General features: G+C 39.4%; 2 protein-coding genes across 3 annotated transcripts; one reads left to right on the forward strand and one right to left on the reverse strand.

Annotated features, from left to right (window-relative positions):
- Nucleotides 1-2,110: 2,110 nt before the first annotated feature.
- LOC121967680 (probable polygalacturonase) lies at nt 2,111-5,139 on the reverse strand. 2 transcript variants are annotated; one of them, XM_042518052.1, is made up of 6 exons: nt 4,901-5,139; nt 4,460-4,819; nt 3,446-3,566; nt 3,143-3,317; nt 2,964-3,034; nt 2,111-2,887 (listed from the first exon to the last, which is right to left on the reverse strand). In XM_042518052.1, the coding sequence occupies exons 1-6, from the start codon at nt 4,925-4,927 to the stop codon at nt 2,181-2,183; spliced, it is 1,461 nt and encodes a 486-aa protein (XP_042373986.1). In that variant the 5' UTR covers nt 4,928-5,139; the 3' UTR covers nt 2,111-2,180. The 2 variants fall into 2 exon arrangements, with proteins under 2 accessions (XP_042373986.1, XP_042373985.1); XM_042518051.1 differs by having other exon boundaries at nt 4,460-4,828; nt 4,901-5,115.
- Nucleotides 5,140-5,332: 193 nt separating this feature from the next.
- Nucleotides 5,333-10,115, forward strand: LOC121967681 (calcineurin subunit B-like). Its single transcript, XM_042518053.1, has 6 exons — nt 5,333-5,627; nt 5,698-5,822; nt 5,918-6,014; nt 6,095-6,204; nt 8,941-9,015; nt 9,903-10,115. Exons 1-6 carry the CDS (start codon nt 5,558-5,560, stop codon nt 9,951-9,953), a joined length of 528 nt encoding a protein of 175 aa, XP_042373987.1. The 5' UTR covers nt 5,333-5,557; the 3' UTR covers nt 9,954-10,115.
- Nucleotides 10,116-11,594: the final 1,479 nt, after the last annotated feature.

Genomic DNA, 11,594 nt, shown 5'->3' on the forward strand with positions numbered 1-11,594 from the left:
ACCGGAGAGAGTTGTTAGGAACACTCGACACTTGACGCCATTAGTACATTGATGCAGCAGGGCGACATTCTCAAACTTGCTGAGATAATTCTCGGGATTGGTAAAACCTTCATATTCTTCGATCAACAAAGGCCAAAAGTGTTTGGGTAGTTTATCTTCTAAGATTTCTTGTGAGAAGAGCGTTTCCAGCCACTCGGGCGAGCTAGCACCAGTTGGGGATTTACCTCGTTTCATATCCTTAGGAGGTGAATTTCTAGTTGAAGATCCCTGGGACCGCTTGGCTCCTAAGTAGCCTTCGACGAACATTTGAACAAATGCCTAGGGGAACTCCATTGGCTGTTTGGACTTGGATTCTCGCTCAGCGACAGGTGGTCCTTCGGATGATGTTACAAATGTAGTGGATGTTTTTAATGGGGCAAGATTTGTTGCTTGCTGCTTTTGCATAAGTGCTTGTGCTTTCGCCATTACAAACAAGTTGAAATCTTTTTGTGACAAAGCTACAGTTAGTTTTTTGGTGTCATCCATCTTCACGGTCTAGATCAAGCAGAGAGGTTCCCACAGATGGTACCAAATTTGATCATGTCTGGAAGTAATGAGGGTGGATCGCCGGTGATGTGGCGTGTTGGTTGATTGGCAACAAGAACTCCTAAGAAAAGAAGGAAATTATCAGTAAGTGGGCTAAGAGAGTCCTTGGCGCAGCTACTTGGACGATTAAGCCAAAAAATGATGGTGGAGCAAAGCAAGCAGTAGCAAGTAGAAGGAGATGTGTAAGTGTGTGTGCGCGTATACCTGTGCAGAAGAACTCTCTTTTATAATGCCCTCACAACCTCTGCAATAATGAAGCATTATCATGCAATCCATCAATCTGTCTCATCATCAAGCTTATACCATGCCCATCAATCACATCGGTATAAAGTAGACGTATCTCGTAAGTATCTACACATAGATATGATCCTCTAACAAACCCACGTGTTGTATTAATGACAGTAACTAGACTTTTAGGTCGAGAGTCCTCTTGTGCTGCTAGTTAGAAGATGGGTTTATTAGGGAACCCATTTATGTATATGATCTAACAGGGTCGTAGTAATATTCTCAAAGGAAGCAGAGTTTGATGGGTGGTCTGGCAAGTCAATATTGACTCTTTTAGGGCTCGTCCAATCGGCATAATCGGTTGGGAGAGTGGGGATAGAGCCCCAACCGAATCTAGTTCAAACCAGGAATGAGCTCTTAGATAGCCTTTTTGATTGACAAGGCCGATCGGGAGTGAGGGGAGCTAAGCCCCCCATGAATTTGGTTTGCTTTGGGTGTGGGGCCCAAAGAGAACCTGTCCAATTGGCAGGGCCGATCGGGAGTGAGGGGAGCTGAGCCTCGAGCGAGATCGGTCAACGCCGGGAGTGAGACCCATAGAGAACCTGCTCGATAGACAGGGTCGATTGAGAATGAGGGGAGCTGAGCCCTAAGTGAGACCGATCTGCACCGAGAGTGGGGCCCATAAAGAACCTATCCAATCAGCATGATCGATTGAGAGTGAAGGGAGTTGAGTCCTGAGTGAGATCGATCCGTGCTAGGAGTGAAGCCTATAGGGAACTTGTTTGATCGATAGGGCTGATCAAAAGTGAAGAGCCCTACTAGACTAGCTATATTCTGTTATTTGCCTTATCAGGGACTTTAACTGACATCTATACAAACTCATTAACCCTTTTTCCAGCCGCATGAGTTTAGCTGAGTTGGTAAATGACAGGTTGATTGCCACATAGGATATTGGGGTTGAATCTCAGGACTGACGAGGCGTAAATCCTTGCAACCCATGTAAACTCACCCCACCTACACATTACTTTCTGGGTTCACTGTCACATACTCATTATAATAATATATCTCTTTCAAACACATTCTTTTTAACATTAACACTCATTATTTATGGATTTCATCATCCACTTAATCATCTTTAAATTATATCATATCAAATAAATATATTTTAAAATATTTAAAATATTATTATTATTATTATTATTATTACTTTTTTAAAAAAAATACTGTTTTTTAAAAAATAATATTAAAATTTTTATTGTTAAAAAAAATAAGGATGCTAAATAGATATTATAATATCTCTTTAAAATCTCGTTATAGGTGCCCTTATGATTGCAAGACGGAATCAATGTTCATATGCCAATTAATCCACCTCACGGATTGATTCTCCGATAAGAGCACTGCTCCAGCTGTGCAACAGAATCAACAGCTAAAGCATCCTCCGGAAACGGGCACGACTCCGGCTCACCTCGCTTCAACTGAAGCTGAGCGCAAGGTGGTGGACTCACGCTAGCGGACACACCCTCCACGTCGGTGCAGTCCCATATCGGATTTTTCGACCTAATCACCTCCACCGTCACGTTCGAGATGCATATCCCAGTGAAGGGTGCGCCAGGAATGCCCTGCAACTTGGCCGCCATCGTCACGTTCTCTGCCACCACGTCGCTATAGCTGATACCCTCCACCACAGGAACGGCGCCAGGGTCGTACCCTTCGTCCGGGTGCTGCCTGTATCTGCCGGTCATCCAGAAGACCCACTTCATGGTGTGCAGGTTCATCCTCCTCACGAATATGTCCCTCACGTAGCCGCCTCTTCCGACGGCCGTCTTGATGCGGACGCCGGATTCGGAGTCGATGGCCGTGATGTCCTCAGCTCGCACGTCATGGATGCCGCCGGACATCTCGCTGCCGAGGGCGATGACGGCGCTGGTCGGGGAGATGCAGGTGAGCCTTCGGATCAGAATGTGTTGGCTTGGCATGTTGAATTTGATGCCGTACTCGTCCCAGCCGCTCTTGATGGCGATGCAATCGTCGCCGGAGACGATGTAGCAGTCTTCGATGCGGACATTGGAACAGGAGTCTGCCAAGCGGGAGACCAATTATCGACTTTAAAATAAATTCTACACAATTTTAGAGTAATTTTTTTTATAAAATACCTGGATTTATTCCATCTGTATTTGGTGAGTAGACCGGTGCAAGAATTGTGACGGCGGACACAACAACATCACTGCACAATAGCAAATTTGCGTTGCGCTTGTTTAATCCTGAACTAAAACAAAAGGACAACAACAACAAAAAAAAAAAGTGAAAAAAAGGATAAAGAATGATCTCTGACCTGCTATAAACTGGATGGAGATTCCATGAGGGAGAGTCGATCAACGTGATGTTGGATATCAGGATTTGACTGGAGTACATGATCTCGATGAGGTATCCACGAGTAAAATTGAGTTCTTTGCTTTGGAACTTGTCCCACCAGGTTTGACCTTGTCCATTGATAGTCCCATTGTCCCCTGGTGTTGACCAAGCAATTAAAGCATCAAAACCAGAGCAGTTTGATATATATCCAAATGGAGATCTATTTCAGATTGCATTGCAATAATACTGCGTATACGATTAGAGATTCTGATAAAACTCTTACCTGTGATTACCACATCAGTTAAGTTATATCCGGTGATGAGATTGCTGTATCTGCCACCAGGTAAGTCTCTCCCTCTTCCATAGGACGGCAAGGGATCGATGATCGGCCATGCGCAGATATCCTGAGAAATCATAATGCTCTGAGTTCAAATTCCATGTCCAGTAAAGTTTTTTAAAAGAGGAAAACCTTATCCCTTCATTTCCACCCATTCCGCATGAATCCCAATCCCGTAAAGTCAATCAATATCGATCCCTTGATTTCCATCCATTCCTTCCCTTTAGTACAAAAGAGTGAAGTGTTTATTTGATTTAGCAGATTAAACGTGCATGGAACTTGGGAGGTTCAAAACTGTATTTGAAAACTCATAACAGCTAACCAGGCTTTGCAGAAGGGAAATTACTTAAAATTAATGATTGAATTGATAGATTCTCTGTACAGAACTCTGTCAATCTCAAGATGAAGGTGGTAATATGAAGAGAAAATATGTGGCCATCCATTTCTTTTAGAAATTAAAATAGCAATGAAATGTTAGAAAGAAACATCTACCTAACTCTAGGAAAAGGCTGATTGAAAATGAAATAGTTAATATCACGGCCCATCCTTTCCAACTTCCTTCATCCCACTCCATAATTAATTTGTATAGTCAAGTACCAAAAGTCTTGTTAAGTTTTACAAATGGAGAGAAATTTAAATTAAACAAATTACGGAGAGCTTTATCGGAATTACCTTTGACAAATGACATCTCAATCCAACACTCAATTGGTCTAACATTTCATTTCAGATAAGTCCAAAGCTAATAAATCTAAGATATGTCTACTGATGGCGAATCTAATTACTAATTAAAAATACCAACGAAGCTAATTAAAACAGCCTCTAAAGCGAACGGTCTCGGACTCTCGATGCAAAGGGACACAAGACCTGGGCATCGCAAGTAGACAGACAACACGTGAACGGTCGGCGATTAATGAAAAAAACAGGAAGAAAAGTAAAGAGAGGAGGGGCGGTTGACCAAACCTGGTTGGCGAGGATGATGGCGTCGCGGTGGAGGAAGAGGGTGAAGTGACTGGTGAGATTAAAAGGCCCTGTCAGCCACCGCCCAGCCGGCACCACCAGCATCGCACCGCCTTGGCAGGCAACCTGGCTGAGGCTGGATACAGCCGCCGCGAACGCGGCAGTGTTAGACGTCACGCCGTCTCCGACCCCACCGAAGTCCGTCAGGCTTGCGACATGGGCACGGCACCCGCCCGCCCCCGACGTCGTGTAGTCGATCACTTCCTCCGCCAACCTCCAGCCGTCGCCGCCCTTCCGGCGGTGGTTGGGGCGGCATCCTGCGTTGCCTATAAACGACGCTGCTAGCACTGCGAACAAGACAATCTTCGATGCCTGCGCACGTCAATTAAGAACAAAACTAAATCTTAAAAACAAAAGATGAAAAACGAACAAAGGGGTTGTTACATGGAATCTTCGGATCGACTGGCCCATCGAGAAACCGTCAAGAGAGCAGAAGCGGAGCAGGTTGTCTCCAACAGGTTGACCGTTTCCCCTTCACGTTTCTGCTGCACTTCCAGTTTCGTTGACCTTGTTAGAGTGGATGGAATTAGTGAGTCAATCTTCGTAAATTTCTCTAAACTGCAGCATTGGATCTTGTTCGGCAGGTCGATTACCAAATTTGGGCATGTTGACGAACTGATTGTCCTAACCATCAACATAATAACATTGGGCAAATAGGACTTTCCCTAATCCATCACGATCCAGGAACCAGCTTCTCCCACGTCGCAACCACGTTGTCTTTCTCAACGGGCAAGGCGGCTCTGTGATGGACTAGTTTGATCAAATTCAACGGCCCAGGCCCAGTACCAGGGTCTATCAGGCGCTTGTCCTGACAAGACAACTTGGTTTCTTGTTCTCTCCCCCTCGTGGCCTCGTCTCGAACCTTCAACTTCCCTCCTCGTTGAACTTCCCTCCTTCGTGATCTCCGAAGGAGGACTTCATGAACAACGTCGCCCCTGATTGATCCACCGCCATCGATCCATTCCATTTCATTCTTTCATCTAAACCTCGTGCTGGGACCGAAGGAGCAAGAGTGGAGCGAAGAAAGGCGATTCTTTCGCGATGGGGAACGCATCTGCCATGCTCACCCAATACGACATCGAGGAAGTCCAAGACCACTGCAACTATCTCTGTACTGTCTCTGATTTTCGTTCTTACCCAGCAACGGTGGTTGCTCTTTCTTGATTTATCCCTGCTTTCAGTTTCGCAGCAAGAGATCGTCGCCCTCTACAGTCGCTTCTGCCAGCTCGATCGCACTGCCAAGGGCTTCATCTCCTCCGACGAGTTCCTCTCCATTCCCGAGTTCTCCCTCAATCCCCTCTCACAAGTCCGTCATTTTCATCGTTTTCTTACTCTTTGGATTTCTCTACCGTTTGTTCTCTCAATTTTACCCTTTTTTTTCTCTTCATTTTTCTTGTGCAGAGGCTGCTTAAGATGGTTGATGGGTTGAATTTCAAGGACTTCGTTGCCTTCTTGTCGGCGTTTAGCCCGCAAGCTACTACTCAGCAGAAAATTGAATGTGAGTAGTTCGTCCAGTCATTCTGTATTTGGGTCTTTCCATTGAATGGTTTCTTCTTGTTGAATTTTGTTGCTGCGCAGTCATTTTTAAGGTGTATGATGCCGATGGTAAGGGGAGAGTCACTTTCAAGGATTTGCTGGAGGTGCTCCGAGACTTGACGGGTTCATTCATGTCAGAGGAACAGAGAGAGGTTACCTCTAATTCAAATCGCAGTCTCCCTCTTGTTGTCTTCTTTGATTTGCCTTTCAATATATCATATCGGGTTTCCAGGAATATTAGTTAATCAATTTGTGTCTGTTTGAGTTTCTATTGCGGTTATTTATTCATTCAGTAAATTGCAAATAAGTTAATTGTCATCTGCAAATCCTCTGCATAAGAAACCCTAGCTATAAGAGCTTATAAGCTTGTTTCTTAACAGGACTACTATAAGATTTGAAATTATTTACTAATGAATTATTTGAAATTATTTACTAATGAATTATTTGAGATTATTTACTAATGAGTTATTTAAAATCCCTTTGACAATGTGCTGGATGTTGACGGTGTTTTTGCTTGTCTATTATAACTATCAAAAATTTATGACTAGATGCATGCAGGCTTCCATCTTGAATGTGGTAGATCACTGCCCGTATTGGCATCTTAAAAAGGAGTTGCTGGCACCTTTTCTTGATGAGATTGGAATCCCAATTCTCAAGTTCAAATGGTATCTGTGTGTCTGTGTTCCCTTGTGAGCCTAGCCATCTCATCATCACCATCCTCTATAAAGCATACATTTATTTGTTCACATAAAAAATTCTTGTCTTTCTCACCATCCACAATGCATGGACGATCTTGCAAGACGACTATCTCAGTTTTTTTTTCCTTTTTGATTTTTCATCGAAGATAAGCCTCATGATTTCTAAATTCTGATACTAGTGCACAACTATTATTTCTTCTTCTGAAAACTACAAGGCATGAATCATACTTATTAATATCCCCGGCGAGTTGAATCATAGGAACAACAATTGCATTGATCCATAATTCTTATGAAACACTAAGAAACTTTTAAACTTATAATCAAAGAAAAAGGAAAAAAATTATATAAGAATGCCCAGCAATTGAAAAATGGATTGGGCAAAAGAAAATCTGTCTTCTTATGATGACTAATATTGGGTGATTTGAAATAGCCAATGGGATTTGTTTTTATTAAGAGGGATATAAATCAATGTCAGATCCAAATATATATCAAGTACAATTGATAGAAAGCTCACCTGTTGCTTGAGTTAATAGAATCTGGGAGCCTCAATTATATGAGTGATCTATAAGGTGGCAAAGGAGAAAAGCTTTATTTGATCACTTGCACCTTTCTGATATAGAGATCTGATTATGATTTATTAGATTTTATAAAAGACAAGGAGAATAGAACATACATAAGCAAAATTGGGAGCAATGTGATAACAGTTTATGTGTAATAGACTGAGAAGACTTGAAAGGGATAAGATCTCCATTTTGGGCAATGTGATGCCAAAAATTGGGTGCAAACAACCGAAATTATAATTCCAACATGGTCAGAATGTTCAAAAGCTATGACCTCAAATACTTCCGAAGCACCTGCCTTTTAACCCTTTTCTTTGTGTTTTTTTTCCTTTTTTTAAAAATCGTCAAGCAAGCCTTTGGGAACTCGTGGTTCATGTTTTCATTCTATGGGCTTTAGCTATTCAATGACTTAAAAAGTCTCCCTCAACTTAATACAAAAGTTGGACAACAGAATACTTATAAAGACAATGAGAGTTTTTTTTTTGAAGACACACTATAGACCTGCATTGTTATATCAACCTTCTTATTCTAATTATCTGACTGGTTTGATGTGTTCCTATCAATCCACATATGCATGTCAACTTGATAGTTGAACTTCACTGATCTTGATGCCAAACTGCTCATTGTAATTTGCAAAAAATTGTCTCAAGAGAGATGGCAGAAGACAGGAAAATTTAGATAGAGACATTATCATTTTGATTAATCTTGGGTCTAGAGAAATTTCAGTGAATACTTAGTTTGCTTTTGGGATAAGTTCCATATAATGGATACTGTATGTAGTGGATGCTGTAAAAACTTGATATTTTTGTTTGTACCATGTACAGCTTTTTATTTAAGTTTCTTAAGAATATACATAATAATCTCTTCACGTTACTAATATTATAAATAGAATTGGCTACATCTCCTTATGGTCCTTGCAGCAGCCAAAGGTATCAGCATAATTATTTGCTAAAGCATTTTGTACTCTTTTGGTGTTATATTTTATTCAGTTTCTTTTTCAACATGTATTAAAGGACATGACATCTGTCACAATTGAGAGGTGTTAAAAGGATATGAGTTTCCTTTCACAGCATAAGAGCGCCTGGATAGATGGAATTTTAACTATAATATTGGAGAATCAAATCACCAAGGAAAAATTTAAATACAACCACAGTGTATCATGGAATGAAACCAAACTCACAGGGTAAAGTTATTATATTTGTTGCCAAATTATTCATGTCTTAATGTGGGCGTACAGTGATATCATTATTTGTTTTGTTCCTTTCGTTTAGCTGAGTATTTCATCAATGAAAATAGATTTGCTCTATTTATGTATTTTAAAAATTGTTGTAAGGTATGGCATTTAACTTTATTATTCTGCTAAAAATGAAGGTGCATTAAGTATGAATGGAAAACTGAATACACCATATTGTCATATGTGAAGCTGCAGTTATTGCTTTCCTCTAATTCAAAATTACTCATTTTCAATTGTGTAGCTGAGGTTAAGCCATTGTTGAGGAACTGAACTATTGAACCTTGTATCACAATATATATGTCATATGTGATTTCACAATAAACAGGTACATATTTTGAAAATGGAGAATGCTTCGAGAACTATCTAACTCCTTGTATTCTTGCTTACTTTTTGCAGAAAGTTTTAGGTCAGGTTTTGGAGGAGGCTGGATACTCAAGAGAATCAACACTTTATTTTGAGGACTTCATGAAGGTACTAGTCTAATTCTTTACTCATGGGCTTCTATGTTTTTCAACAACTGAAATATATCTGTGTTTCTGTGTTCTTTTACTGATGACTGAAAGATTGTATCTGCCATTAAGCCATCATATTGACATTAGCTGTCTGTACGTATTATCTACAGATTATGATGCTCTTTCTTTATTTCTTTACAATTCTAATATTTCTACCCCCTATGCCTTCATTTTCAATGGATTCAACTAATCTAATTATATAATCTGAATATGTTCATATCATCTCAATTTATTTTCCTATGCCTTCATTTTCAATGGATTCAACTAATCTAATTATATAATCTGAATATGTTCATATCATCTCAATTTATTTTCTCTTAATATTTATTGAAACTATGGTATCTAATATCTCATTATTATATAATAGATAAAAAAAAAATCCTGCATTCTCATACCAATTTCTTGTTCATTCGTCTTGACTATGTTAATATATCATTATTGTATAGTAAACTATTGAATGAACATAAATAAGTTTTTATTAAGTATTGAACTTGTTTACAAGCATATTCTCATTTACAATTTAGAATCATCCTTTTGTGCTAATCTACAGGCCTTCCTGATGTGGACATGTAATGCTGATTATTAATTATTTTGGACAACAGAATAATGGACCGTTATACTTGTTATATTCATCAAAGTTGATGTAGATAATCACTAGTTATATTTTCATAGTTCCCCAAGTTCAAGAATTAGTCCAAAATCTCATTTAATATGACCTTTGTCTAGCGTTTTGCTTTTGGATAAGGCCTCTGGACATATAAACAGAGTCAACGAGCTGTCTTTTGGTGTATAATTTAATCAGGTTGTTATTGTTTTCATTTCCTAATCATGCTCTATTTGTTCCAGATTCTCTCCAAAGCGGGTTTGAAAATGGAGGTTGAAGTACCCGTGGATTAAGTTATAGAAGTGGCTGTAGGTTGGGTTGTTATACATGTCAAATAATTGTTACAATAAAAGAAATTTCTTATTTTTGTTCAATATACAATTTAATGTTATAGATGTTTTTCCCATTATTGGGCTTGACCTAGTGGGGCTCTTACCCCGCCGGAATTATTACTACGAACCCTTTGCTGTAGCACCATGGTCAGCATTGTTGAATCCGTCTGGGAATATTGAAATGAGAACGGTGGAGTGAAATAATGGTTTCCCAGCGAAGAAAATAGAAAATGCGTGCAAGAGGTTCAAGGGATAAGGGGTGTCTGGCTGTGAAGATTTCCCTAGTGAGCAACAAAATGAGGAACAGAACGGAGCCTGACTGACTGAGAAGCCGACCTGGATGACAGGGTGAGTCGATGGAACCCTTACTGAACTCCCCTTCCTTCTTATGGTCATGTATAATATCTTGGTGCATTTCTAGATGACAGGGTGAGTCGATGAAACCCTTACTGAACTCCCCTTCCTTCTTATGGTCATGTATATATCTTGGTGCATTTCTAGTGTTGACTGTGATTTGCTTGAATTTTTTTTATTTGTTTTGAATACATTATTGAGCAATGATTGTTATGACATTTTGGAGCAGAACCACAATTTACAACGGTTGAGATGGTACAATTTTTGTGTGGCGTATTTGTGGTCTGTGGTGGTAAAGCTGAAATCGTTCCCTTAACGGCCCGCGGTCTTACATTTTAGAAAGGGATAAATTTGATAGGTTTTTTAATCTTAGTCGAGCGGTCCTTTAAAGATAGTTTCATCTACTCTAAAAGGAGATAAATTATAGGATTTATTCAGTCTTAATCAGGGCAGTTTCATGAATTCTAAAAGGGAATAAATTATAAGGTTTATTATGCGGCCTTCTTAAATAGGGAGCTTGAGATAATTCGAGAACTATACCTTTTTGTGGCCCTCACGGGCGGTGTGGTGTTTGTTATCGATTTATAATGTTTGATATGATTAAATTTTATCTATTGATAATAAATCCTAAATGCATACCTTATATGTTGGTACAGTTAGTACTTATGAGTGATTGTTTCATTAGATTTAGGGGTTAATTTTCAATGGTATAAAATATCTTGCTAAGGGCATGATCTCTCTTATGTCGAGTGTTTCATTAGATTTAGGGGTTAATTTTCAATGGTATAAAATATCTTGCTAAGGGCATGATCTCTCTTATGTTGAGTGTTTGATCTCTCCTTATAAAGGACCGTGATATTAGGATGAATGTTCTCTCCTTATAAAGGACCGTGGTATTAGGACGAATGCCCCCAACTATGTTCATTAGCCCATACTATGGTTTCAATCCATTCTTGTCATTATCCACTTCAAAAATTTAAAACCATGGATTTCCCAAACAAATAAATTCACAAGCCCAAACAAGATGTCCAAATAAAAACATTAAGTTTATACGGATAAACTATTCTTACCAAAAGGCTTATATCCATTAATAAGATTAATAAGTTGTGAAAAGTTTAACCACGCATAATCTCTTAACCATCCAATTGTAGAAAATTCATTAAATTATAAAATATTACTCTGCTACAATGTGATGCGTTTTCATTGTCAATAAAAAAAATGACACATACAATGATATTTAACATCTAG

This window comes from Zingiber officinale, chromosome 3B, assembly GCF_018446385.1.
Source record: "Zingiber officinale cultivar Zhangliang chromosome 3B, Zo_v1.1, whole genome shotgun sequence".
Lineage (NCBI taxonomy): Eukaryota > Viridiplantae > Streptophyta > Magnoliopsida > Zingiberales > Zingiberaceae > Zingiber > Zingiber officinale.

Bases quoted from the DNA above. Each gene is read 5' to 3' on its own strand.
- LOC121967680 (XM_042518051.1), bottom strand. From the start codon at position 4,927: ATGGGCCAGTCGATCCGAAGATTCCAT. The intron at 4,829-4,900 runs GTAACAACCCCT...TGACGTGCGCAG, and splicing joins AGTCGATCCGAAGATTCCAT to GCATCGAAGATTGTCTTGTT. The intron at 3,035-3,142 runs GTCAGAGATCAT...GCTATTGTGCAG, and splicing joins CTCCATCCAGTTTATAGCAG to TGATGTTGTTGTGTCCGCCG.
- LOC121967681 (XM_042518053.1), top strand. From the start codon at position 5,558: ATGGGGAACGCATCTGCCATGCTCACCCAATACGACATCGAGGAAGTC. The intron at 6,205-8,940 runs GTTACCTCTAAT...TACTTTTTGCAG, and splicing joins TGTCAGAGGAACAGAGAGAG to AAAGTTTTAGGTCAGGTTTT. The intron at 9,016-9,902 runs GTACTAGTCTAA...TATTTGTTCCAG, and splicing joins ATTTTGAGGACTTCATGAAG to ATTCTCTCCAAAGCGGGTTT.